The sequence below is a fragment of the Lonchura striata genome, chromosome 1, assembly GCF_050655825.1.
Source record: "Lonchura striata isolate lonStrDom1 chromosome 1, ASM5065582v1, whole genome shotgun sequence".
NCBI lineage: Eukaryota > Metazoa > Chordata > Aves > Passeriformes > Estrildidae > Lonchura > Lonchura striata.
Genome location: NC_140703.1, coordinates 15146702 through 15174087, shown reverse-complemented (window position 1 = coordinate 15174087; position 27386 = coordinate 15146702). Strand labels below are relative to the sequence as shown.

The window sequence follows — 27386 nt, the reverse complement described above, 5'->3', positions numbered from 1 at the left end:
GTTAAACGTGTATAAATCTATATATATATAAACTGGCATAGAATTTCTACTGTTATTGCAGAACAGCTTGCATCTGAAAGGTCATTGTGCTTAAGTGCCAATGGAGAATTAGCATATCTGTAAAAAAAAAAAAAAGGAGGGTGTGTGTGTGTGACAAAAAAATACATAAAAAGCCAAATTCTTGGAATACATCTACTAGATGTAATGTTCTATGTAAGGGCAGTCCTATATCTGGAGTTCACCCTCAGCAAACATTTTAGATATAAACACTGCCTGTTGAGCAGGCAATTCTTCTGCCCTTCCAGTTTTAGTACCATCAATGGAGAGCTCAGCCTGGTAGAGTTTGATGGAATCGGGTCTGAATCAGTTCCTGAATGCATCTATGGGTGTCTGATGACCTGCCCATGGCGGGGGGGGGCTGGAACCAGATGAACTTTGGGGTCGCCTTCCAACCCAAACCATTCCATGATTCTATGATTTGAATGAGGAGCTGGCTGTGAAACAAGCCAGATATTGTGAAATGTATCTCTTTTTCAGCATCTCAGAGGAACGTTCTGGAGATGGCTTGAGACAGTTTTAACTTTTTGTAATATTTTATAGGATGGTCCAGAACAGCCAGAAGAGAAAAGACCATAGGAAACAACAGCTATCTGACCCTTTGAAAACCTTGCTCAGCTTCTTACAGTCAAGGGCTTAGGACTTTGTGAGAGGGAGGTTGTGTTTGAGACATCTCTTAACAGCTACTGATAAACCTACCCTTTGTAATTATTTAAATGTCTTTTAACCTTTATTATGTTTTTAATCTATAAGATAAGATCCAGCAGTGAGTTCCACAAATTTAATTATGTTCTGTGAAAGAAATATTTTTGCTGATGGTTGAAACCCACTTCTTGGTAGTTATATGCTGAGAGGACAAGGCATTACTGCGGTGAAGCTGAAGAAAACCACAAGCTGAAGAAAATCAACAAGTAGCAAAAGAAACAGTAGTGCCAAAGGAGAGGAGCAAAGCACCTTTCTCCAAAAGAGAGGCAAAAGTCAGGAGGATAGTAGGGAAAGGACCTCAAAGATTCCCACCTGCCCCCAAAGGGCACATCCAGGAGTGTAAACAGGAAAAATTGATTTTCACTGGTGAATGGGAGACTCACGAACCACATCCCTAAGGAAGGACTACGAAAGGTGTCGAGGCTGAAAAAGATTCTGAAGGTCATAGGAAGGATCAACAGTGGATTTTTCCCTATTAAAAAAAACCAAACTGTCAATGTCCCGAAGGAATAAAACAGAAACCAAACTATGTGAAAGTGATACTCAACAAAGACTTGGTTTAAATGAAATTTGGTAGGATTCAGGACAGAAAGGAAGGACAGGAGAGTTCCACTGCAGTCAGTGCAAGGAGTATGGTTAGAAGGAAAAGCCATGCAAAGAGGCATCCCCCGTCTGAGGATGGATAATGCTGAAGACACAGCTTCCTGGGATCACACTGGCTTGTGAAAAGAAATCTAAATAAAGAAATTAATAAAATTGTTTGGAAAAACAGTGAAGTCCTTACAGCTTTTTTTATAATACCAGGAGAAGGGGAAAAGAGTAAGACTGCTATCAACTGCAGTTAAGGGGGCAATGCCAATATCAATGTATTTACTTTTATATGCCTAGAAAGTATGGTCAGGAAACAACAGATATGATGTTAACACCAACCAAATGTTTATTGCAGGTGTTGTTAGAGCAGGAAACTGAATATCCTCATCAACTACATTGAGGTGGAAGAGCAGCAGTGATTATCACATGACAGGAGCAATCATGTTGGAAATGGGCTGTACAGAAATGATAGAATAATGATTTTAAAGGTATTGGAGGAGTAGAAACATACTTTAAAGATGTTAAGAAAAAAAAGGGTAATGTGGATAACGTTGATTAGTTTCTATCAGAATTATTCCAGGAAAAGATGTCAAAGGAAAATCTCCTGGGATAGACTGGGGAGTTGAATTTGGATGCAAATAAAGAATTACTGAATGCTTTTAGAGATGAAATACTCCAGAGATTTGTGTCACAGGAAATTTTCTTAGTCATCCAGACTGAAAACCATCAGCAATCATATGCCACAGGAGTGACAACAGAAAATCTATTTAACTCCACAGTCAATGAACCAGGGGTTGATGTGACTTAAAATTTTGTTTCTGAAACTAAACATTAACAACTTAGAGGAAATAGTTGCAGAAAAACCCTTAAGTGAGTGAGGCTGATTTAATTGATGTGACCTGGAACATGGCTATGTGATCCTAGTTTAAAAAGAGAAAATCATGCATAACTAGGGGGAGCTAAATGGTGAAGAACGGACCAAAAAGCTCAAGAATTCATTTTAAATAAAGCTGAGAGTTTCTTTATGTTAAAGATGTAGAGATGTTGGGGACTTCTAACCCAAAGGAAACATCAGCCCAGCCAGCTCTGGAAAGAGGGGTAAATTCAATTAAAATGGACATTAGGAACATGGGGAATCCCCGAAAGGATGGGGAAATATGATTGCCCTGCAAAAAGGCCTGTCCTATGGATCAAGGAGCTTAGGGAATTGCTAACACCTGTGCAACTACACAGCTGGTCTTGCAAAATACCTTTAATTGCTAAGCAGGAGGCTTGCTGGGTTTTGGGCAAGAAAAGCTGTGATGAGAGCAGCTCTGAGCCCCACAGCTCTCATTGCATCCCTGGACTTTGGGAGAGCCAGAGGATCTTGTGGGATTGATTGGAGTCATGGACAGCCAGCGCTCTGTAAGTAGGAAAGGGTGTGTGCGGGTAAAAGCTGCTGCAGAGAAACATTTGGATTTTTTTTCTGTAATGAGAGGAGCATTTTGGTCCAGGTTTGCTTTGGTACCTGGCAAGGTGGTCTAGGCCAGGGCTCTGTGTTAACCCAGACACTCCTGTGATATGAGGCACCTGTTTGAGGCAGAAGGGGGTCAGTCTGAGTAGTGAAAAGCCTTGAGAAGTGGTACAAATGAAGTCTTTCACTGCAAAGTGTTAGGGAATTTTAATTATCAGTCTCATCACTAGTTTGATGTGTGATGGCTTCACATCAGAGGATTCAGCAGCTGTTTGGGCAGAGATCCAAATGAATCTGTGTTGATGCAAGGTAGACATTCAGTATGACTCCCATACGTTTTTTGTGTCCATTCTTTGGGTGCGTGGAGGGATGAACAGACTTGCCTAAAATCACCACCTAAGGAGGATGCACCCCTCCTCAAATCCCGTGGTGGCTGTGTCTGGATCAGAAAACTGCTGGATATGGTAAGAGCTTGACGTCGGCTTGATGTTTGGAAGATCACACCCTTCCTCAGGGTACCAAGTAGTAGCCTGAGGAGACATCTTAGTGTGATTTTGAATGGACAGAGTGAAAATTTAATTGTGGCCTTCCACAGAAACCTGCTTAACATTTTTCCTACTGGCTTCATGCAAAATTTCCTCATGTGAAATAATTTGCACTTTCCACCATCTCTGAAAACACAAGCTGTCTACAGCCTTGCTTGTTTTCACTGATTACTCAGAGTCTCTGATGGTTTTTGCTTTGTTTTACCTTAAAATCCCACTTGTTTGAGTCTCAGTTTTGGTGTTTGGTTACTCTGTGTTCCTGGGTTTTAAAATTATTGAAAACCCAGTGGATCTGACACCACAGCTGTTGATGGCAAATTAAACAAATCTCAGTTGTACTATTTTCTGAAGCCCCAGCTATGACTTCAAACAGTAAAGGTTAACAATAAGGAAACTAGCCAAGAATAATCAACTTCTGTATTCTTTAATCAAATCTCTACTCTAGACCCTGCACTTTTATGTCAAAGGAGGTCCCTTGCTTGTTTCCTGACTTTAACATTTTACATTTAGAAATGACATAATGAAGCCTAAGGAGAGAATCAAATAATGTCATAGCAGGTGAGAAGAACTGTCTTTAATTCTGTGTAACTGTTTTCTTTTGTGATCTTGGGCAATAGTTTATCCTTCTCTGTCTCTCTCTGGTATGATTTTTTTATCTCTAACTGAGGACACAGAACAAACAAAACTTTCTTGTTTCTCCTGGAGATGCATTCTTTTAGTTACTATAAAAGACAATGAAGAACTCGGACAGTAAAGCAAGTGGATTGTGTTAAATACAAGAGAGGGAAAAAAAGCCCAAAACATAGCTACTCTGAGATTCATGATTTAAGGCTGGATTGTTTAAATATGTTTATAAATTTGTTGTGAACATGGGGAGTGAGGACACCAATAACATCTGCACTTTACTGGGTTAGAGATATGACTTCTGCTGCCAACTCAGACCTTGGTCTCACTTTTGCAAGTATCTTTGCAACTGTCAAGCTCTGATGTTGAAAAAGACTGTAGAAAACACACCCACCTGTGAAATGGAAGTGTAGAATGAAATGGCTTTTTCAGGTTTACGGTGGATTTTTTTTTTTTTTTGATTGATGTTGTTATTAAAATAGAAAGTAAGACAAAACTCTTGTCCTGTTTGAGTTTTGTGCCTACATTGCTACAGCTTGGGCTTATTAACAATTTTGAAAGGAAGATTAGTAGATCAGCAAGGAAATAGCACATAACATTGATTTCCCATAACAATCAAGACTGTCCACAAATGGTGCTGGCTGATACTTTTGGATTTGATGATCTTCAGGCAGAAGCAGCCGGGAAGGAAGGAATTTCCCTGGAACATGTAGACAAAGCAGCCACCCAACAGGACAAACTGCTGGCTGATAGTGCTGTTATTCAGATGAATGTCTGGTTTATTGCCTTTTTTATAATCCCCATTTGCTCGGGGAGCATTCTTTAGCCTTTTTGGGGCAAGGTAATATCTGTATTTCTGTACTTGAAAAAAAGTTCAGGTGCTTGACTTTGCTCTTTTGACACACTTGGAAATGTGCAAATGGAAAAACCCATGATTTTGTGGTCAGTAATTCTCCACACAGAAGCTATGTATCAGACTCTGGCTGCCCTGTGGTCTGTGAAGCCTCTCTGAGCAGTGGGCCACCTGTGAAGAAGTTGTACTGAAGCAGGAGGAGATCATGGTGATGGGGTTAGACCACAGTGTGGGGGATGTGTGAAAGAAGGAAATAGAAATACACCTCTAAAGACCAGGGAGGAAATGGTAGCAGTGTCAGTCATTTGGTGCATTAATAAAGGATTATTTTGTATTTATATTTTGGGTTACTAAATTGTACTTTATATGCATAGACAGCCAAATCAGAAAATGCATTGCTGAAGGCAGTGATACTCCTCATTCCATTCTACCAACAAAGGCCAGAGTCACCTGGAGCATATTCATGATCTGCATTGCTTCTACAGTGTGATGCAAAACAAAGGGCAATCTGGACTAATTGGTCAGCAGGAGACTTCCTTGTATGAAAAAGGCCCTCAAAAGGCTCAGAAGTGACCATACCTTAATGACAGCTGTCTAGCAAGCAGTGTTTGTATTTCAGTGGGAGGACTAAAGGGGCACAGTCCTGTCATCTTCCTTGGCTGTGTGTTTGGGCTGGCCTTTCCCTGACCTCAGCCCTGTGGACCTGTGAGCCAGCATGTCCCCACACTGTCCTTCTGCAGCTGCTGCTGGGACACCAACTCAGCTGAACACCGAGAGACCTCTTGGGAGGGTGCTCTCCCTGGGTGCTGGACTGTGGATTTCACTAATTCTAGTTGTGCTCCAAGCCACACTCAGCAGACTGGCTCACCATCAATCTTCCTTTTCCTTACCAGGGCCTGGGGAAGCTCCTATCCTTATTTGTTTCAGGTCAACTTCATTTTACCTTGGGGCCTTTGGCAGGTACCTTGTGTGATGCAGAGTTGATCACTCACTCATCTGTGATCTCCTGAGATGTTGGTGACAATGTCTGAACTTACCTGATACAGTAATGAAATTCCAGGAGGTGCATTTGAGCAAGAAGCCCTCCCATGCCAGAACATTTGTCTGGATGTTATGTAGTGACAGAAAGAAATAAATTGAGGTAGGTGAATAAGGGAAGGAGTTTACTCCACACTTGCTTATTATATGGTGAACTACTGCAGGTAGAAAGAGTCCCTGTGATATTTTTGCATCAAAAAAACATTGAATATTTTGAAGATCACTATCTGGCAAGAAATCCTACCCACATGTTTCTGGGCAATTGAATAGGAGGATGTGGTTTGCACCACCTTATGACCATGATGAATGGAGGGTTACTGTTTGTACATATCTCGAAACAACAAAAATATGAATTCTCTGCTATTTAAAACTAGTTTGGCTTGAGGCTGTCTGAATATCTGTAATTACCACCAATATTAGTAATATATTCCACAGCAAAAGGGAATGCGATGGGATCATACTGCCCCTGTGTATTCCCTTGGAAATGCAGCATGTGTAATTGTAACTGGCTTCACAGTTGTGATGAAAGATTTGGATTAATTTTTTTTGATCCTTGGTTTGATCTTTTTTTCCTTTTCCCCCTGGGAATCCAACAAAACTTGGAAAGAATTTCCAGGTCTGGCAAAATTGGTTGTGTGGGGTTTTTTGTTTTGTTTATTTGTTTCTTTGTTTTATGTCTGTATGACAGTGAAGAAAGCATATAGGACAGGAAAAAAAAAATATGTTTGACAGAAGCACAGGAGTAAAAAAATCTGTCATAATTTTTCTTTCTTAGCTTTGCAAAGCAGCTCAAGTATTTCTGTGGCTTTTGTGCTGTCTATAGTTAAAAAAAAAGAAGAAGCAAATTCAAACTGTGAGTGAATTGCATAAACAATTCTAGATTTAGTTTTCCAGAAACAGGAATAGAATTGGACAACTGACAGGAACCAGCTGGAGCACTTGGGTATAAATCAATGGTTAGGCAATGCACAAGAGAGAATTTCTTAACATGAAAAATGCCAGGGGAATTGGAAAGAGCCCTTTCTAGAACAGTTCCTGAGTTCTTCTCTTGCTCAGAAAAGATCTGCAGTCATGAATCCCTTATATTTGGTAATTTCTAACTCTGAAAAGGATTGTTGGTGGCACTTCAGCTCTACGTTAATATATAAATATTTGTGTGGCCTATATATGTTTCTTTGTGTACATGTTCTGGTCTCAGCTGAAACTTTAAAATTCCTCTCCTCAGTACCCAGACTATGCATTGATGTACTGCTGCCCAGTATTCCACCAAATTCAGGCATGCTGTTGGTAGAACTTCACAGAGAATGTATGAAGACAGTAAGACTTCAGTTATTCATACTTCAGCATGGTTTTTCTTTCCTAGAATGAAATTCAAGTTATTGACCACTTTATAATTCCAGAGCATAACTCCCCACTGCCCTGTGCTTTGCTTTGTCCTTGTGCAGTATGAGAGGAGCTACAGGTTTTGGAAATGAGGAACTTCTGGCCGCTTTGCACAGTACTGTTCAATATCAAAATGTGGTAAAGAGCAACTGTGAACAAAACCTCTAGTCCAGTAACCACAAACAAATCCAAATCAAAAATAATCATAAATTATGTCGTTACTTTAAATAGAGAGCTAAGTGGCTATTTCTGTAGTGCTTGCTATTGTTCATGAATACTTAGAATTAAATCCTGAAATAAACCAAATAACACATCAGAAAGGAACGGCTTCTCTAGAAACCACCTCAGAAGTGTCTATTTGTCGCTGAGACCTTTTTTATTGTGTTATCAGCTCTCCTGATCTCTGGTGATTTGCAATTTTTCTCCCTCATGTACATTTTTCAACTGCATAGGTGTTTCTGCACACCATTTCAAATGACAGTCTTTTCTGACCTTTGCTTGGGAGGTTGTACACACACTGCTGAACTCCCCAGACTTGCCAAATTTAAGTGGAATGCCCTGGAGTCCCATTCAGCTCACAGAATGTTACTACCTCAGTCCTGAAGCAGCCATGAGAGGGGGCAAATGTCATGTTCCCTTTCTGGGAGAGCTCCATTGCCTCTGGCACCTGGTTGTCCCAAGAGCCTTGTGCTACGGGAGTATTAACTCACAGGAAAGCTATATTGCAGCTCCCCTGTTCACCAACCCAGCCTTCAACCTGCTCTGTGCTCAATGGCTCCTCCCACGTTATTGTCCCAGTGATGATTCCTTATGTGAATCAACCTTCCACTGAAATTCTTCCTTTTGTGTGCGTGGCAAACCTTTAATTGAGCAGACACTGTTGTGCATCAGGCGCAGCAGCACTGGCCAGTCGAGGCAGATGATTGTTCTGCTCTGCTCTGCACTGGTGGGGCCTAACCTCGGGTCCTGAGGGCATTTTTGTGTGACATGATGTAAAAAAAGACATGAAGCCATTGGAGAATGTCCAAAGGAGAGCCATGAGGATGGCAGAGGGACTAGAGGGAAAGCCTGATGAGGAATGGCTGAGATCTCTTGGTCTGTTCAGCCTGGAGGAGACTAAGGGGAGACCTCATTGTGGTCTTCAACACCCTCATGGGGGAAAGCAGAGGGGCTGACACAGCTCTTTTCTCTCTGGCACCTAGCCCTAAGGCAATGCCATGGAGCTGCGTCGAGGAGGAGAAAGTGCCCTGGATATCAGGAAAGGCTCTTCACTGTGCACTGGAACAGGGAGCTGGTCTCACATCCAAGCATGCCAGAGCTCAGGAAGCGCTTGGCCACACGATGCGATTGCTGGGGCGTGCCGGACTGGCGGCTGGACTCGATAATCCTTGCGCCTCCCTTACAGATCGGGGTATTGCACGATTCTCCGATAAACCCTACTGAACGCGGGTGAAGCTAGACACGGGGGTTCGGGGTATCCCGCTTGTCGGCATGTGGGTTCCGCCGCCAAGGACGCCTGGCACGGGGCGCCCGCCCGGCCCGGCCCCGCGCCCGCCCGGCCCGGCCCCACGCCCGCCCGGCCCGGCCGGGCCGGGCGGGCGTGGGGCCGGGCCGGGCGGGCGCGGGGCCGGGCCGTGACCTCGGGCAGGGCTCGGCAGCACCGCCGGAGCCGCTGCCGGGCTCAGGCGCCGCTAGAGGGACCCGCCCGCCCGGGAAAAGGCTCCGCGGCCCGGCACATCCCCGCCGCTTGCCCGGCCCTGCAGCGAGCCTCCAGCGGGCCAGAGCAGCCCCACATCAAACCCCGTCCGGGGGCTGAGGCAAAGCTGCTGTGTCCCGTGAGAGCCTCTCCTTCCTCCTCCCGTTTCATGTGTGCTGTGGTTCCTGAGCCAATAATCCCTCGCTCCTCTTTGGTTTTCTTTGTATAGAAAATGAGAGAAGGCAAATCAGGTTATCATTTCACAGCCTTCCGTGTTCCCCTGAAGGATCTTTAAACGAGAGCTCTTTACCCAACTATACAAAATAAGTCAAACCTGCTACTGAAATAACTTCTTCCCTCACAGTGTGTGTGTGTTGTGGAGTGGGGTGAATAGAAAAGGTAGTTCAGAGGACTGTCACTTGATTTACTTTCTCTTAAATCTAGGCTGCTTCCTTCTATTTCTGTTTTATGCGCTATTTGCAGGTTTAGAGCTTAGAGGGTGTTTCAGTTGCTTTTTGTTATTCTTATCCAGTCAAGTGAAAGAGAGGAGTGCTGGAGTAAATTGTTATGGAGTGCTTTAACATCATGTTCAGTGAGCTGGAGACACAGGTGAGGGCTGGGCTGGGGAAGATTGGCATACACTGGGGTATTTAACTAAGAAGAGCAGGAAACATGGTAGTGGTCTGACTGTGAAAGTTGTAGTTCTGAAATATAAAGCAAGCTGAGCATTTACTCCTATCTAAAGCAAGGGACAAAGTCCCAGTTCAGCTCTCCAGGTACTTGAGGTGGCTTTTGAGAAGGTGGGAGGCTGTTGGAATGTAGATAAGATTTGAAGATATCCTTTCTTACTACTAATTTTTTTTTTTTTTTTTTTTTTTTTCCCTCTGCTGTTTGTACCTCTTAAGATCTCAGTACTTGTGCAGTTCCCCAGCCTCACTGGCTGAGCACAGCTGGTGCTGACCAGCGTTGTCACAGCAGTTTTGGAGAAGGATCATGTGTGCTGAGCTGTGCAGTGCTGCACTGACCCTGCGTGGGATGGAGGTGGCAAAACCACCTCCTCACCCTCTCTCAGCTCCGGGAGGTGCCAGGCAGCTCTGAACTGGCACTTCTGTTAGCTGGATCTGAGCTGTGATGAGTTCAAGTGAGTTTATTTCAAGGCTGCCAGGCCCTATAAGGTAAAAGCTGTTCAGTCTTTCTCCCTGTTCTCTTCCTCCTTCCCCTTCCCTGATTTGCTTTGCTCCACAGCTCTCATTTTCATCCCTCAGACAGTAGCATGTGATTCCTTGTGCAGTTAAAAAGGGATTCCTGTTCTCCCTTCCCCTCCTTTCCCCTCCACTCCAGGACCTCGGGATGAGGTGCTGGCTGTCTTCTTCCCTTAGCTTTTGGTTTGCTGACTATAAAAATAAGACTTACCTGAGATAACTAATTAATTAATTAGTGTTTCTTCCACACTTTGAAAACCAGATGAAAGAAATACTTGTTAAAATGGAGGAGAGCATCAATGAAAGAGGTTTGAAACAGTCCAATAGTAACATATATTTATGTGTGTGAAAAATGAAGTCCTGCTTAGCTGTTGTGGATATATCTTGCTTGGAAAACTGTTTTGGGTTCAAAATGACTGTATTTAATGGCTGTTAAAGTAGATTTGGAAGACAAATCCCCAACATGAAAACATGTAGCTTGAATTTCTCTTACCTTAAATTTCAGCATTTTTGCATACATCCAAGCTGATGGATCACCTCAAGCTTCAGAGGTGAACTTTTTTATGACAGAGAATGCAAGCCCTGTATTGACCAGAGCTGTTGAGATAATTCAACACTGTTTTGCTAATCACTGACATTCTCCTTGAAGGGATCTCTTTTTGTGTCTGGCTGGGGAGCAGTGCTGCTCTGTGTTGAGCCCACCAGGCCGTGAGTCATTTCAGCCTGCCTCCAAAGTAGTAGATGAATGTAAGAGATTTTTTTTTATTTTCCTGTGGATGCAGGCAGAGCTTTGCTGCTATTGGTTAGTGGCATGTGTTTGTGGGGCAGCTGTCTTCCAGTTACTGCCAGACTAGGAACATCTGGGGTGTAAACTGGCTGATTCCTTATTTTGTGGCTGTGGACTGTTTCATGCAGCTTTGTACTGTGAAAGATAGGAAACCAGGCTTAGCCAAGAGCAAGTTGCTTAGCAGACGCTTGCTGTCATACAAATTAACCACAGCTTTTGCATCTTGGAGTGCTGCCAGAGCACAGAACCAGCTATTGCATTAAATGTCTACCACCAGTCATGATCTAAACCGAAAGTGAGAAAATTAATCCCTCTTCTAGCATTACCTTAGCAGTTAGTGCTTTTTGTGGTGTTAAACATGTTTTTCATCTTTAAACCCAAACCATGAAATACAGTTCTGTGTTGCAGAAAAAATAAGTGTACAGGAAGAAAGGAAAACTCTTAATTTAGTGAGGGGAAAATAACATCCATGTATAGGAGGTATCTTGCTTTAAAGTAAAAAGAGAGGCTAATTTTTCTTAGTGCTGCTCATCTGGTGCATAGCAATGAATACCTTCAAAACTATATTTTAAATAATTTTAAGCCTATATTATATATATAATATAGTATTATATTATGAATAAGAGTAGATAGAATTGGTTTGAGCTATTAGTGGATTAAAGGCAGTACTATTTGATAAGCAGCATCTCTGACTGTACACAGCCCTAAGATTTTAAATTCATAATTATACAAATGTACTTTGACTAATGAAAGACAGTACTTTTTTCCCTTGCCTGGAAATATTCCCTTCTGAAATTTTCCTGAGTTGCAGAGTTCTTACTTAAGAAGTAACTCACTTGACTGTGAAGTAAACAACTGAAATTTATGAAACTCATACTTTTGCTAAGTTAGGATAGTAATTGAGGATATAAAGTTGCTTTTAGTCACTGGTGTTCATTACATGTGGGGGATTTGCACCAGAAGGTCTGTTTTGAATTTGGCTGGTAACCTTGGCGGTTCACAGCCCTTGCTGCTGACTTCTGTTTGTTCTGTTCTCTGTAATCTGTCCTCTTAGCCAAGATAAGTATCATCAAAGATTTTATTTTTTGGATTTACTTTATGATGGCTAGAAACACTAAATCATAAAACCATTTATGATTTTCTTAGAGGTTTAACTTTCCTGGTTGAGAAGTAAAGTAAGAAATTTGATCCTGGTTCTCCAGAAGACAATGAAAGATCTGGAAAAAAAAAAATTTAATTAATTTTAGGATTTCACAGGGGAGGAGATATTGGTATCTTGCTAGTAATTTTTAGCAGTTCTGCTATTGGTAGTACTGTCTGTGTAGTAGGACCGACACAAGTGTTAAGGTTCTTCTTAATCTTTACAGGGCTGCTACAAGGGTTTCCTCTCACTTTCTTGCAGGATTTACTCCTTGCTGTGCAGAGTTATAAAGAACCCTTTTTGGTTTTATTTTTTTTTTTTTTGTTTTGTTTTGTTTTGTTTGCAGCAGCAGCTACAGCAGTGATTTTCTGTTTCTCTTCTGCGAGGGGAATCTGACATGCAAAGGTTGAGTAGTAATGTGTAGTTGCCTAGAAATAATGTGCTGAGTTTGTAACTACTGGAGAAAATAATTTGGTGTGGAGCTATTTCTGTGCACCTCCCCAGCACGGAGAACAATCAGGCGCCAGCTGAATACAGCGACTGCCAAAAGCACATTTGGATGAGGTGGGTGTTTCTGGGTGGTACAGTCATGTGTTAACAAGTGTGACTGCATCACTAAAACAAATGTGTTTTTGAGTCCCCAAGCTCTTTGTAGGGGCATGCCATCCTCAGGAGGAAAGGACACCAATAAAGCATCTGGCAGGGAGGAAAGGCAAAGAAATGAGTACAGCACAATGAGGTGTATCTAACTGCTTGTTGCTTGTAAAAACCATCCACCTGAGCTGGATATCGTGTTCATGGCTACTTCAGGAACAATTCTCTGTGAAAGATGAAGTGGGACTGGGTCAGCTGTTGCAAATCCAGTCCTCTGGGTGTTGGAAGAAATCTAAACTGATGGGTGGGCAGCAAACAGCAATGGGGAGGGCAGTTGCAGCAGGGATAGGAACCCAGGAAGCTTTGTGCAAACTCTGGAGGACATGTAAACCCTTTCCCTGAAATATACACACAGACTCTTCTGACGAAGGTGGGAAACCAGACACTTTTTTTTTTCTCTTTGCTGAGACTGAACTCTCACAGGGCACAGAGCTACTTGCAAAAAATCGTAGCTTCAGTGCATAAAATAGTACTCCTTGAGCCTGGTGCTAAGGTCCAGTGTACTTCATGGGGAGGGAAAGCAGAATCATGCAGACATCTTAATGTCTATCCATTTTGAAAGGGGAATTCTTGTTTTTTTTTTTCCTGGATGCATCACATGCATGGGTAAATGCTAGAGATGAAATGATACTGTGTGGTGCTGTGTGGGGAAGTGTTTGGCACAGTAGGTTCTGTAAGGGAACGAGTGATGAGTCGCAGTCAGACACCAAGAAATGATGGTCCACAAGCCGCAAGTGCTTTTAATGGAATAACTTCCCACTTGTTCGATCAGATTTCTTGTAGTTGCCTCTCCCACCTCTGTGTTGAAGGGTGAGCAGATACAGCTCGGTGAAAACGATACAAAAGAAACCACCCTGCATCTTGAGAAATGTTTAGCAGCTTAATTAGTTTCAGAGTATAATACTGTTAACAGTGCATAAATGACAGCTATTTTCTGTTTATCTACATATGGTTCCTTCTTTGATCTTCACTCATTATTATTTAAATGAGTATTTTAAGTATCTTTTCTCCTGAAAAGCAGCCCCTATTTTTCCTTCCAATTTGATTTTACAAGATATTGTCAAACGTCTTACAAGTAAGAGGATAAACAATATAGTCTGTACTCCAGCAGCCATAAAGGGAGAGGTGGGGGGAGAGGAATGGATTCCACCAAGACACCCAGGTTTATGACTCAGGAAATGTGGGAAACAGAGGTCTTCAAGAGTGAACGATTTTGTGGGGTTTTCTGTACTGCCTCCTACTAATCTGCTAATCCTTTTGGAAAGCTAAAATTCATGGCTCTTTCTGGAGACAGCAGAGCACAGCTGATGCTGAGAGCAATTTTTTCTCTCTGCATAATGCAGGCAGTGCTGAGGTCATGGGGGCTGCAGAGGCTGTGCTCTGACTGCAATGGTAATAAAGTGTGCTGGCTTGCACTGAGCATGAGCCAATTCCGCTCTGTCGCATCCCAGTATCTTCAAAATTTAGCTGTGCCACTGCTGTGCTGAGCTCCATGGTATGACAAGTGAGCTTTCCATTAGATTTCTGGCTGTGTTAAAATCAACAACCAAGCAAATGCACTGTTTCTGCTAATTCTGAATTGCATTTCATTTGGACCTTGATGTGAAAGCAGAATACAGTAAGTTGCAAGTAACAGAAACAAATTAGTCCAGTATCTCAAGTTTTAAACCTCGTCATCTTGCAGGAAACCCTTTTGACAGCTGTTGTGTTAACTGGTAGCCAGTGGGGAAAATACAAAAATTATTACAAACTCCAGAGTTTGTAATACAGAGGAGGGAGAGGGGGAGAGACAAATGACAGTGTTGACTTTTTTTCTGTGTTTTTCTTTTTTTGTCTAATACAAACCACTGAAAGTCTCTTGGAAGAACAATTGCAAGGGCCAGTGACACCTTTCCCCAGCTAAAGGTGACCATGGTGCTGTCCTTTCTCAGTTCCTTTGTGGTGTCCCTAGGCTGGTGGCCCAGGTGCCAAACTGGAGAACCTTTGCAGGAGGTTGCTGCTGTGGAGTTTGTAATCCCTGTAAGGAGCCTCAAGTATCTGTTCCTGTGAAGCAGCACTGAATGTCTGACAAAGAATTTGAATCTGGGCTCTTAGTGACACAGCCTGAATCTGTTTGTCCTGAAAAGTGCAAAGCCTGGGCTTTGGTGTGGCTCTTAACAACTTAATGGCTTGGCATCTAGAATGTATCAGTCAGGATTGGCCAAGCTGCCATCTTTCAGGCCTTGGGAGGAATTTGTTCATAGAGGACATCTTTGACTAAATAAGTTAGGGTGGGCTGGAGTTCCTGTAATGCCTTTTTAACTCTTCTGGGAATGGGGATATGGATGGGTGCTCTGGGGACAGGAGGGGTTTAGAGGTGAGCTTCTCAGTGAGTACTCCACAGGATTCCCTGCCTAGGTGTGCAGTGCGTACTGAGGTCAATCCCTCTTCCCCTGCTGCAGAAGGTGCTGCACAGCCTTTTCCAGAGACCCACACTGCCAGCACTTTTGTGCTTTCTCACTTGCTTGGAAAGGGAGCACAGCCCTGGTGCATGGGGCAGTTGAGAAAAGGTTTAGGGCCATCAGGCTTCTGAGGATGGAGGGCTGAACTTGCTGAGCTGGGGCTGTAAGCTCCAGTTCTTCAAACCTCACTAAGCCACCCTCTGTCAGAAGTGGTCAGCCCTGGTATGAGCTGTGGCTGGTTTGGTGCTGCAGGTCACAGGTTCTGTGCCTGGCCAGGTGTGAGGACATGGAGAAAGGAGTGCCTCTTTGTTTCCTGCTTCTCTCCCTTCTAATATCTCCACAAGGAGAACCGTCTGCTCTTTAAGAGCCTTCCCTTTCCCACAGAAGTGGTATCTCCGAGCACCAGGCACTCCGTTCACCCAGCTCACTGGAGGTGCCCCAGATTGTTGGCGGTTTCCCTTGGGCTTATGCTCACATCTGCTGTGGGTGTGCCATGGCAGAGGGCTCCCAACACTGGCTTGCTATAAAACTGGTAACTCATGAAAGCCCTGTGCCTGCTGCTGGAGTGCTGTGTAACACAGGGAAGTTCACCTATGGGACAAGGCAGGGCTGCAGCTCACTGGCTTAGGATGATTGTAGATATATTTAAAGCTACTACCCTTGACTGTGAATGGCTTGGCTCTATGCTGCAGGCCTGTGCCCGATTGTTAAAATCATGTTGTCATTCTATGATGTATTTTCTATCTTATATCAGTAGGGTTTAAAATGTGTAAGTTGTTTTACTTAACATTTCATTGATGACTGAGGGTTACTTTTAAAAAAAGTTTTGTTTCCTTCTCTATTTCAAATGCATATTTCCTTCATTTTTAAGGTAATACCTTATGCTTCAAGCTAGGCAGCTGTGCAAATCCCAGCTGGATCACAGCTACCCCTTTTTCTAGAGCAAAACCAATCCCAGATGATCCATCTCTTTAAAACTTGGGCAATTAATGCTCTAAATATTACCTATACAAAAGAAGTCATTATAATGTAAATGCAGAGTCCTGGTGCTTTGCCTTAAATACAACAAATGCCATCTCAGTTATAGAAATTTATACAGGTTAAAAAATAATGACTGTGTTCTCCTCATATGAACAAAAGCTCTTAAAGGTATTGCCCGCACCGTACAAGCTTCTGGAAGGCTTTCTTGAAATCTTCATTAAAGATTGTGTAGATTAAAGGGTTAATAAGGGAGTTTATATATCCCAGCCATGCTAGGAAATTAGACATGTCTTCTGAGATGTGACATGTTTCACAGGTGTTAACAACTACTTCTTTTACAAAAAATGGGAGCCAGCAGATCACAAATGCCCCCAAGATCAAACCCAGCGTTGTTGCTGCCTTTCGCTCTCTCGTGCTGGAGATTCTCTGTTTTTTCCAGGACTTCTCGTGCTTGGATTCAGACCTGGGACTTCGTAGGGTGATGTTGATTTTATCAGAGCTCACCAGGGGATCTGAGGTTTTCTCTGTTGTGCTGGGCATTGAAGCTGATTTGGTGCTTCTTTCACCTGCGTCCAAAAGGACTTGTCCATTCACCCCCTCCTCCCTCACTATCCGGCTGACGCTTCTCCTGTGAAATGTCTTTGCTGCTTTGTAGATCTTGTAGTAAAGGATCAGGATCAAGGCCAGTGGGATGTAGAAGGCGCCAAATGTGGAGTAAATGGTGAAAACTATGTGGTCATGTTTGATGATGCATTCATCCTCCCTGCTGGTTGTCTGGTGCCTCCAAAACAAAGGTGGCATGGAGATAAAAATGGATATGATCCAAACAACTGCTATCATGATGCCAGCGTGCTTTGGTGTCCTTTTCCGGGCATATTCCACAGCATCTGTGATCGCTCTGTACCGGTCCAAAGCAATGGCAGAGAGGTGCAAGATGGAACAAGTGCAGCATGTGATGTCCACGCTCAGCCAAATGTCACACACCACCTGCCCCATGATCCAGGTCTCCTTTACGATGTAGACAATGCTGAAGGGCATAACCAGGACTGCCACAAGGAAGTCAGTCACTGCAAGAGAGCAGATTAGATAGTTGGCGGGGTGGTGGAGCTTTCTTGTCACAATTATTGCAGTCATCACGAGAGAATTGATGGCCGTTGTCATTAGAGCAAGCACAGACAGGGTAATGGAAATGAGAATCTTGGATGTTGCCCATTTGAAAGGTTCTTCTGATGTACTGTTTTGTTCAGTTGAGTTTATTAAATCCATGTTCCCTTTTAAAGATGATCTTTACCCGTAGCAGTTACCTGTTGGAAAAGTAAAAACATTCAGATGTTGCACCCTTGATTTTTGTCATGCTAAAAGACTGTGGGCCCTAAGCTTACAAGAAGTTCAGACTTATGATTGGAAATTATGCTGGCTCCAAATTCTAGCCTTGTTCCTTGAGTAGCTAAAAATACTTATTTGCCCTCTAGCTAGAAGCACTTTATTATGAATGCTTTGTAGAGGAGTCCTGAAACTGGTTTAATGCAACCAACCTCATCCTAAAGTAAGCCTTATTACTACTTTTAGGCTTGTGCTGTCTGCTCCACTAAGCAATGTAATGACTGTTGAAAACATTAATCCAGCAGGCATAATGCTTATTTTCCCCATATAAACTCATTTTCCCCATCAATAAGTGACTCATTCCTCGTGTATCAGCTAAACATGGGATTTCTTAACTGGGACATAGTTTTGAAAAGAAAATAAAAATGTGAAACATGCCCTAGAGTGACACCATACGAACAGGAGAAGAAAAAAATTGTGTGATGTGTCATTTTATGTCTTCCTCTTACACATCTCTAAAACGAAACAGCTTAATATGTTTTAAAGCTTCAAATGTTTCACTTATTGTCTAATTGAAGTATTATATGTACATTAAAGTCCTGAGAACATATTTAATTTTCCTCAAGTTTTACTGTTCTGTGGTTTCTGCCAAAGAAAACTGCAGAAAACTTGGATGCTACTTGACTCTCTGCTAATGGCTCTCTCTATGGAAATAGCCTAACTCTTCCCATGGCTCTGCAGGAAGGAAAATGCAGAGAAATACTAATGAAATAAGTTCTTGGTTGTGTTCTGGGGATACATTCTTACCAATAAGAGTTTCTGAGTACCCTGCAGAGTGCAGCTGAATTGGAGTTTCCAGCTTTTATTGTGAATGACAAGCTCTGCTCTAAAGAGGATCAGGTTTCGTCCTCTAGTGAGTGTTGACCTGCAATTTCTTGTGTAAGATCTACTTGATGAACACCTAAGTGGAGTTATCTCTCTCAGATTTTTGAGTGTAGTGAGTGAGTTGCACTTGTGTTATATTGGATGCCACATGTAGGGAAATACGTGAAATTGGTGAATAATTTTTCTTTCAGAAATTTGGTTTCATTAACATAACTAAAGCTTTCTGATATTATGCTGGAGTGGCTGAAAAATAATCTCATTTACAGTTTATAACCTTGGACCCAACTCACTCACTTGGTTTGATATTTTAACCCAGACAGTGCTTAATATGATACTGTCTGCTCAGAAATGTTTTTAGCACTGGTTGGCCAACATTTAATTGAATAGAAATATAAGGAAATTAAATATATTTTATATGGTGATATGCTGAGCAGGTACTTGTTCTGTACATGAGCTGATTGCAACATGTGTGTGCTTTCTCTGTTCCTTTCTCTGAACTTGAAATATACATCACACATGTAAAAATAGATCTTTCATCATGTCAGCATCACCTTAAAACTTTCTGAATCCACACTAATTTCTGTTTTGCAGATTTTTGTCTATACCTACTTGCCTTCTAGGGAAAGAACAGACACATGTGCTACTATTTGGTGAATGTTCAACCTCTGCTAAATAAATCTTCCTTTTCAAGCTTGTGCATATACATAGGGGAAAATGTTCATTGGGAAAAAATGAAGATATCTGTTGATATTTAGCAGTTGATCATACTTTAAAACAGTTTCTCATTATGGTTAATCACCTTATAAATGTATAACTCTTTGGATATTAGTCCTTAATTGCAAGCAAGGAAAAAGCAATTTAGAACAAATGAAAGCTGATTAATCATTTTTGAAAGATTCTTCAGTTTGAAACTGTGGAGTAGGGAAGATAGTATAGGTAGATTTGTAAAAGTGGCATGTAGGAATAAGTAGTTCCCTTAGTGCTGCTGTGATTTGGAGGCTCTTTATGAGAAGCACAGTGGCAGAAAAGTGCACATTTCTGTGCAGTGATTATGCCTCTCTGTGTGGAGGCAGAGCCAGGCAGAGGGCTGTGCTGCTTAGGACTGCCAGTCACAAAATTTGGTGGCTTTCCTTGTTGAGTGAGGTGGGGATCCTTTTCTAACTGGTGCAGCTTTACTGGGTGATCATTAACTAAAAAGATTGTTTTATAAATATGTGGAGTTGAAGCATTGGCAGTGTTTAATGACTGCTGCTTCTTTCTCTTTTGATAATTGCCAGAGTGACCTAATTCTGGATTTTTTCTTAAGTGGAACTCAGTTCAGTCAGTTGCTATGGCTGGCTTCTGTCCTCAGCAAGCAACCAACCCACTTTTAGAAGTATGAAGTATGATCCTGTAGACAGTGCACTGGATTAGAATGTAGGAGAGCTGGCCTCTGCCCCTCTGCTTTAGCCTTTCCTTGTCAATTTTTGAGCAAATTCATTATAGTGCTTCCACTAATTCACTGAAAAACAAGAGGAATTCCCTGGAACCTTAGTTTGTTTATTTTTATTGCTTTCTCTTAGTAGCATGATTTATCTCTTGTGGAATGGGATTAGCAGCGACTATTTTAAGCATGCAGCTATTTTCAGAATTACTACAGTCCAGATGTTTATAAGGCTACTTTTGTGAAGTTGGCAGCTCAGTGCCCCTCTTGTAGAATCTTTCAGCTTATCACTTATCAGTGATAAGCTCAAATTCCATGGCACCTGCTCTTGCTGCAGATGGAAGTGTTGTTTTTTATTATTATTACTATTTCAATACTCAGCTGTTGTTGGAAAACTCTGGAAAGACTTGAAATTTTGATTGCATTACATTGTCCTGAATTCAAGACTGGTGAAAATGGTGTCTTGTACTTTATTAATTATTTATTATTATTTATGATTGTTGAGCAAGAGCACTGTAAACAAAGGAAGCTGCTGTTCACCTAAGATAGCATGCCTCTTATCTTGGACACAAGAATATTATTATTAAGGAGGAATTAGCCACTTCTACATATCTTTTCTCCTTCCCTTCCAGATCTGGCATATTAAGGTGACCTGAATGTAAACACGCACATATATCATCTTACTGATCATGTCTAGAAGGCAGGGGTAAAAATGTTTGTGCAGCTTTATCACAAAGTAAGCATTGAGTTTGTATAGTGGCCACTCAAGAAAAATGGATGTTTCTGGTGTTTCAGCTTTTCCTGGGCATGTGTGTGTATTATTAAGCCCATAACCCATCATTTGTGACGAAGATTTACAAAATAACAATGTAATTGCTCTTGTTCAACAGCCTTAGTGTGCCTTTCCAGGTTTGGAAAACAGTACTACTCTGCCCTTGAAAACATAAAAAATAATTAAAAATCCCTAATGCTGGAGAAACATTACTAGGAACACCTTTGGGAAAGGCATCATCAGTCTGCTGTTTGGGGTTCTGAATGTAGATTGAACTGCTAGAAATGTACAGCTCTTGATTTTTGGGGCTGTTTTTTTCTTTCTTTTTTTTTTTTTTTTTTTTAATATTGCTTTAAGCATTGGTAGGGAGAAAACTTGCTGATTAGGGTTTAATACTGCTTTTTGAATACAGGTTTTCTGAGGGTACTGGGAGGGGTGGGAGAAGGTGTTTGCTTTTTTTCCATGTAGGTTCATTAGCAAAATATGTCTTAATTAAAAAACAGTAACCGTAATTAGACAGCAAAGTAAGCCAGGGATTGTATTGAGAGCATTTAAACTGCTACAGGCAGCAGTAGCAACCTTTGTGCTTTAAGTAAACACAAAGTTGTGCCAGGGTAGAGAAAGCTCCTACTTTTCTACCTTCCACCAGACTTAGCTGTCTTTGAAATGAAACACTTCACTTGCCAGCAGGTGTCCCTTGCTCTGTTGGCCACTCTGACCTGCAAGCCAATTGGATCTAAATTTTTTTATGATGCTTTAAAAAATTGTACAAATACCTCCTAATGTGACTTCCTAATGTGTTTAGATATTGATCGGTGATGTACTAATGACAATTAGCTTCATCCATCATATTAAGTGTGAGTAGAGGGAAATATTGTTGCTTTGGATTAAAAAAATCCATTTAAGAAAGATGAGCTTGTACTTGGATCTGATAGGGGATGTGTACTTGGAGCTTGATCTCCCAGGTCCCGACAGAGGAGGAAGGGTAGAAGGACACTTTCACCTGATTCTTGGTGTTCTTAAATTCTTTCTTGCCAATAACTGTTCCTAAGGCTCCTAAAGTCACAGTGCCCTGGGAGAAGGCAGGGAAGGTTTGTAAGGGAAGTTCCTTGCCAGCTGAAGGCTGCTGCAGCAAGCCTGCCTTTCCTGAAATGCAAAGTAGATGTCTGTCAGCAGATTGAAGTGCGAAGCAGAAATTACAAGGTTGCCAACTCTCCTTACCCAGTCTGCATTTTTTCATGCTTAAAACCTTGTTTTTTTTCTTTTTTCCCCCATATCTGCAATTTAACTCAGAGGTAGAGTTATTTCCAGTTCGTAATCTGTCAGCAAATATTTGTATATGCATGCTAAATTAATGCTTAAGATTCCCTGTCTGGGTGGTGTTATCCAGTCCATGGGACTGAGCACAGTTTTGACCTGAAATGTATTGGCAACTGGAGGAATATCTCAACAGTTGTTTAGTTTTTGCTGTATGACTCTCCACAAACTGGAGTTATTTATAATTTCCACTTGTAAAAGGTCACAACAGACCTAGAAACACAGAGAACAAATAACTGCAAAATTACAGGCAAATCAATTGAACTAATATCAACTAAAGATAATGTAGAATTCTGTCTCCCAAGCACGCCTCAGCAGAAACATGGGCAAATAAATAGTCTTTGCAGCATGCTCTGAATACCAATATAACACAGGAAGGAAACATCTGAGTCCTGGAGAATAGGTATCTCCATGTCTGAGCACAGGCACTCTGATGTTTTACAGAATGGCAAAGTCCCTTTCTCAGCCTTGAACCTGTATTTGGTGCTTTTTTCAGCTGTGTAACAGTCTTAAAAGTCCTTCTGTTGGCAAAATGATGTGGTGCAGTATGCTTTGTGCCAGGCACAACAAGGATTATGGTGGATTTAAATTTTATGGATGTCTCTTTAAATTCGTTCAGCCAGCAGAAATAATCCCAAATGGCTAAAATGACAAAGTCTGATAGATTTAGCCCTGAAAATTACCACCCCAAATGTCTGCTCTGTCATGTTTCTGCTCCTGGAGCAAAACCAACAGAGGTAGGTAGTGTTTCCACTGAAGCAGCTGAAATGCAAAGTCTGAAGCCTTCTCGAGCTGCCAGGGAAGGGGAATTTGCCCTCTTCCACTGGGTGCTGACAGGAGAGATGCAAGCACCAACTCCAGCAGGACAGGAATGAAGACAGTGCTCTCTGGTAACAGGGAAGCACTGGAATAACTGTCCTCATCTCCTTCATGTTTGCTACTGTGATTCCTCTGCCAGGTTCTCTGCTTGTGTGTCTAGGTTTGCAGTGTAGTCCCAGACTGCCTGTCAAGCCTGCCGGGAGGATCCCTCCCCTGCTTGTTGTCATCTTATCTGTAGCAACCACTGCATCTGCTTATGTGGAGGAATGTGATGTTCAGAGGGTAATTATGCATTCCTTGCTGCTTCTAACGTTGAAGTTAAGAGTTTGGCTTTCTGTCTCCTTTTGGAAAATTAGTCACTTGCCTGTGTTTGCTCTTTATTTCATGTCCCTCTGCCATCTGTTTTAATCTAGCTGAGGGGTGTGGGGGGGAGGGAAGGAGGAGCAGCAAGAACACAGGATGATGGACTTGCTTATATAACACGACTCCCCAGTCCAGCTTCAGTTACTTGGGTGGTCACAGAGTGAACCTGTTATGATTTGATCATTTTTGGCTGAAGAAAGAGAAAATTTAATTCCCCTATTCATAGATCTCCAGAAGAGATGACAGTGATTTGTTTCTTCTTTAGATGAAGGGATTTGGTTTCCTCTCTTATTTGAGGCTGGTCTGAGCCCCTAGTCCAGATCTCTCAGGATAATGGCCTGGCTAGTTGTCTGTGTGTTGTATATGTTGTGGAAGAGTCCCAGAGGATCAGGTGCTGGACCATAGTGCCCATAGGAGCTGCTTCCTGCCATCTTTTCTGCTGGTGATGCTCATAGTTGTTTAAATAAACAAATATATGTGAAAAAAAGTGTTTGAGCACCCCATCCCCCAGTGTGAGCTCCACACTGCCCAGAATGGCACATTCATGATGGAAAGTGTTCTGTAAAGACAAAATCCCATGTAACCCTGCGGCCACCACCCTGTCATTAGAGACACATATCCCCTTGGACTTGGGGCTGGGTTCTGAACTTGAACCCTCCATAACATAAGTGGGCCACTCACTTCCCATCCCTACTCTTTGGCATTCATCCTTCGTTTAGTTTGGTTTTAACATGCCTGAAATGTTCCATTCAACCAAAAACTTTCTGTATTAAGAAAAAGTTAACAATTTTTACTTTAGTCCTGTTGAAGAAAAAGCAAGGTTCCTGTCTGTTTTTACTTGAAGGTTTTTTTTTTTCCTTTATTTTTTTGATTGGTAGTGAATCAAAGAAGTGACTAATTACCTATTTTTTATCTGATTTGTACAACTACTTTCTTACTAGGCAGGAGTGACTTGTTTTCATTGATATCAAGTAAATTGGAACAGGGAGCTGAAAATGCAGAATGGCTTTGCTTGTGTTCTAAAAAAACTGCCTTTTCGGGTAAGGGCTTGAAACCTGTCGGAATCACAAGGCAGTGCTGGAGGAAGGAGATTTAGAGGCAGTTTTAGTTTGCTTGAACAGTCATAAAATGCAGCCTTGTTTCTCCCACTTCCCACTTGTCCTTATGCTTTGAGGCCATGTGTTCTCTGACAGCCCTCTGAAAACACTTGTGTGTGCAGCTGCAAGTCCCAAACCTCTTTCACTGACAGACCTTCCTCTGAAACTCTTTTGCAAGAAGGAAGTTCAGTAGCAAAACAATATTTTCAAATGTGTGCCTGGAAAAGATCTCTATTTCAATCTATAAGGTAAGAAAACATAATTTTCAGACTATACCCTGGTGCAACAGTTGGGGAATTATTTTTCTGCTGTGTGATCACCAGAACAGCTTTGAGGGAGATTTGCTCTCAGGAGAGTTTGCTGGAAGTGGAGTGAAGGCGACAGGTCCCTGTGCTCCTCATCTGCAGCAGGATTCTGTGTGACACAAGAACAGCACAAGTCTGTGGCTGATCACTTATGGTTAGGAGAGATGGCAAAATTAACTTAATCTTTAATCTCATCTCTGACTAGTTTTTGGAGACTGATGCTATATTATATAATGTTTGTCTTAATGCATATTTCCCAGTGTCTTTCTCTGTACTTCTTCTCTCTGTGTCATTTGTCTTTGTTCTAGTCCTCATCTGATCATCTTGGAGACTGAAGGTCGTTTCCCCTTGATCTTATTATCCACATGGCATAGGATAATCCTATCAGATGCAAACTCTGCATTGAGTTTGCCCTGAATAGCACTTCTCTAACATTTCCTTTATTGGGACTAACTGAGACAATTCAGGCTATTTCTCCTGAATGATGTGGATGTAGCCCTGGCCAAGAAGTACTTCAAGCACAACAAACAGAACAGTCCTTAAAGCTGATGATTTTGGAATAGGGAGGGATATTAAGAGCATCAGCCTTTTATAGGAAGCAGAACTCAAGATGCTTGGGTTTTTTTTGCCCAGACTACATGGGAAAGAGGAAGAGAAAAACTGCCAGAAAAGCAGGAAGAATTTGTGGAAAGCTTTCTCAGAGTGATGCGTTCAGGGCAGAGGATTTTGTTGTGGAGGAATGTTTGGTTTTTTTTCTTTCAGACAATGCTTTTCTGCTAGAGGATGCCAGGCTGCCTTGCCTTGATGACTTTGTACTCTTAGGTTGGGGGCTGTCTTTCTAAAATTCAGATTCTGTGCCTTCAAACTTAGATCTATACTAACCAGGGTGTGATTTTTGCTATACTCTGCACTCAGGGGTGCCAAAGTGCTGGTGATACAATACAGAGAACTGTTCTTGTACCTGCTTTCTCCTGCATGGAGGCAGAGCATTAATGTGGGTAGGTAACTGATCAGACTTTCCATGAGCACCACAGGATAACCAGGAAGTCCTCATTTGCTACTTTCATGTGCTTTTCCTGTTGTGTGGAGTTTTTGTTGATGGAGGTTTTTTTCTGTTTGTTTGTTTGGTTCTAATTGTATTTTTTTAGGGATTTAAATCCTAGCATTGACATAACTGGATATTTTAGCCAGAAGAATTATGTTCACACAGTGAATTGGCATAAGTGCTAATGGCAGAAACCCCATTAGTTACAGGGCTGTTTAAACCGTCTGTGTCTTGAGATCTGGGATGCAGCTATGCTGGCAAAATTTTCTAGTGTAGATTGGGCTTTAGCTTTCCTCCTTTTCACATTTCCAACTACTCTGCAGCTCTTGAGCATGCTTTTCTCTTTACTTCAGTTTCTTATTGCACTGCAATGTGACTCTCTTTAAAAGCAGCAGCATTTAGGCAGGGTAAGTCCCAGCCTGTATGAAATCAAGTGTGTGATAAGGGGAGTTGTAGAGATGGGGAGAGTACATCACGTGCAAGACTTGTGAGGAGCACTTGAGGAAGTGGAATGGCTTGGAAGGAGGGCTGCTGGAGGAACCCCTGTTTAGTGTTTGCATGTGTCTGTATCCCACACTGGTGCTGAATTGCATTGAAATGATACAAATACAGCAACTTCCTTGAAGACCTAAGATGCATCAAGCAGCACTTCCATGTGGTGCAGTGGAGGTCAGGGTGTGGGGTTTCTGAGATTTCTGGCAGGTTTTCCTGGCTCAGTGTGTGTCTGCAGCAGGGAGAATGAGAGGAAGGCAAACTGGAGCAGCTGCCACCAGCCCAGACTGGCAGCTGGTCTGGAAATGACTTGTGCATAGTCAGGACTGGGAGCCCAGCAAAATCTCCCAAGATCCTATTTTGGCAGAAAATGTTTGTCTCTGTGGTCAGCTGCTATCAAAGCTTGCTGAAGAATTCCTGAAAACGTTCAGCCTTGGGTGTATTTTTAGGGGTACAACACTTTCCAGAAAGCTTATAGCAGCAGGACAGTGTCAAAAGTGTCCAAACACAGAAACAAGGATTTATCTTTCTTAGGAAGTTTCCTGGATGTGCCTGGTCTCTTGTTGTAGGTGCTGTGATTACTAAATCAGCTCTTAGGCTCTGTGATGCTTTGTGAACTCATTTTCATTTCTGATAGGAAAATAATAGACTGTCACACACAACTTTTTTCCTCTGCATAATTCAGATGTAGTTGTGACACTTGACACACAGCACAGATGACTGTGAATGGCTCCTTAAAATTTAAACAGATGATTCAGAATTAATTATGAAAAACAATCTTATAGTTGTCCCTCATAGGAATTATAGTTGTCTCTTATAGGAATTCAGTACAGATGATCATTGTCTAAGATCACCCAGCTCCAGCTGACCCCCCAAAATTTCTCATTGATAAAGCAACTAAAGAATCTTGAATGACAGACTAAGGAAATATTTTAAAGCTTTTGGTTTTCTTGTTGTTGATATTTTTTTTCCTTTGAGATTCTATCGATGTTGGCTTTCTAAGATCTTTTAAAACATAACTTTGTGACTATGAAAGCTTTCAGCACTGTGTAGAAGTTTAGGTACAACTTTGTCCTAGGCATTCTTGTAGGCAGCACTTGAGTTCTTTGTTTCCTGAGTAAGAAAAAACTATGCAGATTCAAAAGAAAGTTGTGCAAATCTAACTTTTAGATTTAGATTGTAATTATAACATAAAGAGGAAATAATTCTAGAAGTAGATTTCTTATTATGTTGTATGCTGTGAAAATTATATCTTTGTTGTTATATGAGAAGAATCTTTCTTTGAAAACCTGGTGCATGCTTGCAATATATTTCAATATATTTCACAATGACTGTTAAAAAACCTGTTTGACTATACTTGCACATGATAACATAAAATATTAGTTTGGTTGTGA

General features: G+C 41.8%; 1 protein-coding gene across 3 annotated transcripts in view; it reads right to left on the bottom strand.

Moving 5' to 3' along the window:
* Nucleotides 1-13443: 13443 nt before the first annotated feature.
* HTR1F (5-hydroxytryptamine receptor 1F) overlaps nucleotides 13444-27386 on the bottom strand; it is a 103039-nt gene continuing 89096 nt past the window's right edge. Inside the window, exons 3-4 of one of the 3 annotated variants that reach the window (XM_085558774.1) lie at nucleotides 21558-21700; nucleotides 13444-17455 (exon numbers count right to left, since the gene is read on the bottom strand). In XM_085558774.1, the coding sequence (XP_085414900.1) occupies nucleotides 16314-17417 (1104 nt within the window). In that variant the 5' untranslated portion in view covers nucleotides 17418-17455; nucleotides 21558-21700 and the 3' untranslated portion in view covers nucleotides 13444-16313. Of the gene's footprint in view, nucleotides 17456-21557; nucleotides 21701-24426; nucleotides 24565-27386 lie in introns of all 3 variants that reach the window. The other 2 variants (XM_085558715.1, XM_021541312.4) reach the window with 2 other exon arrangements.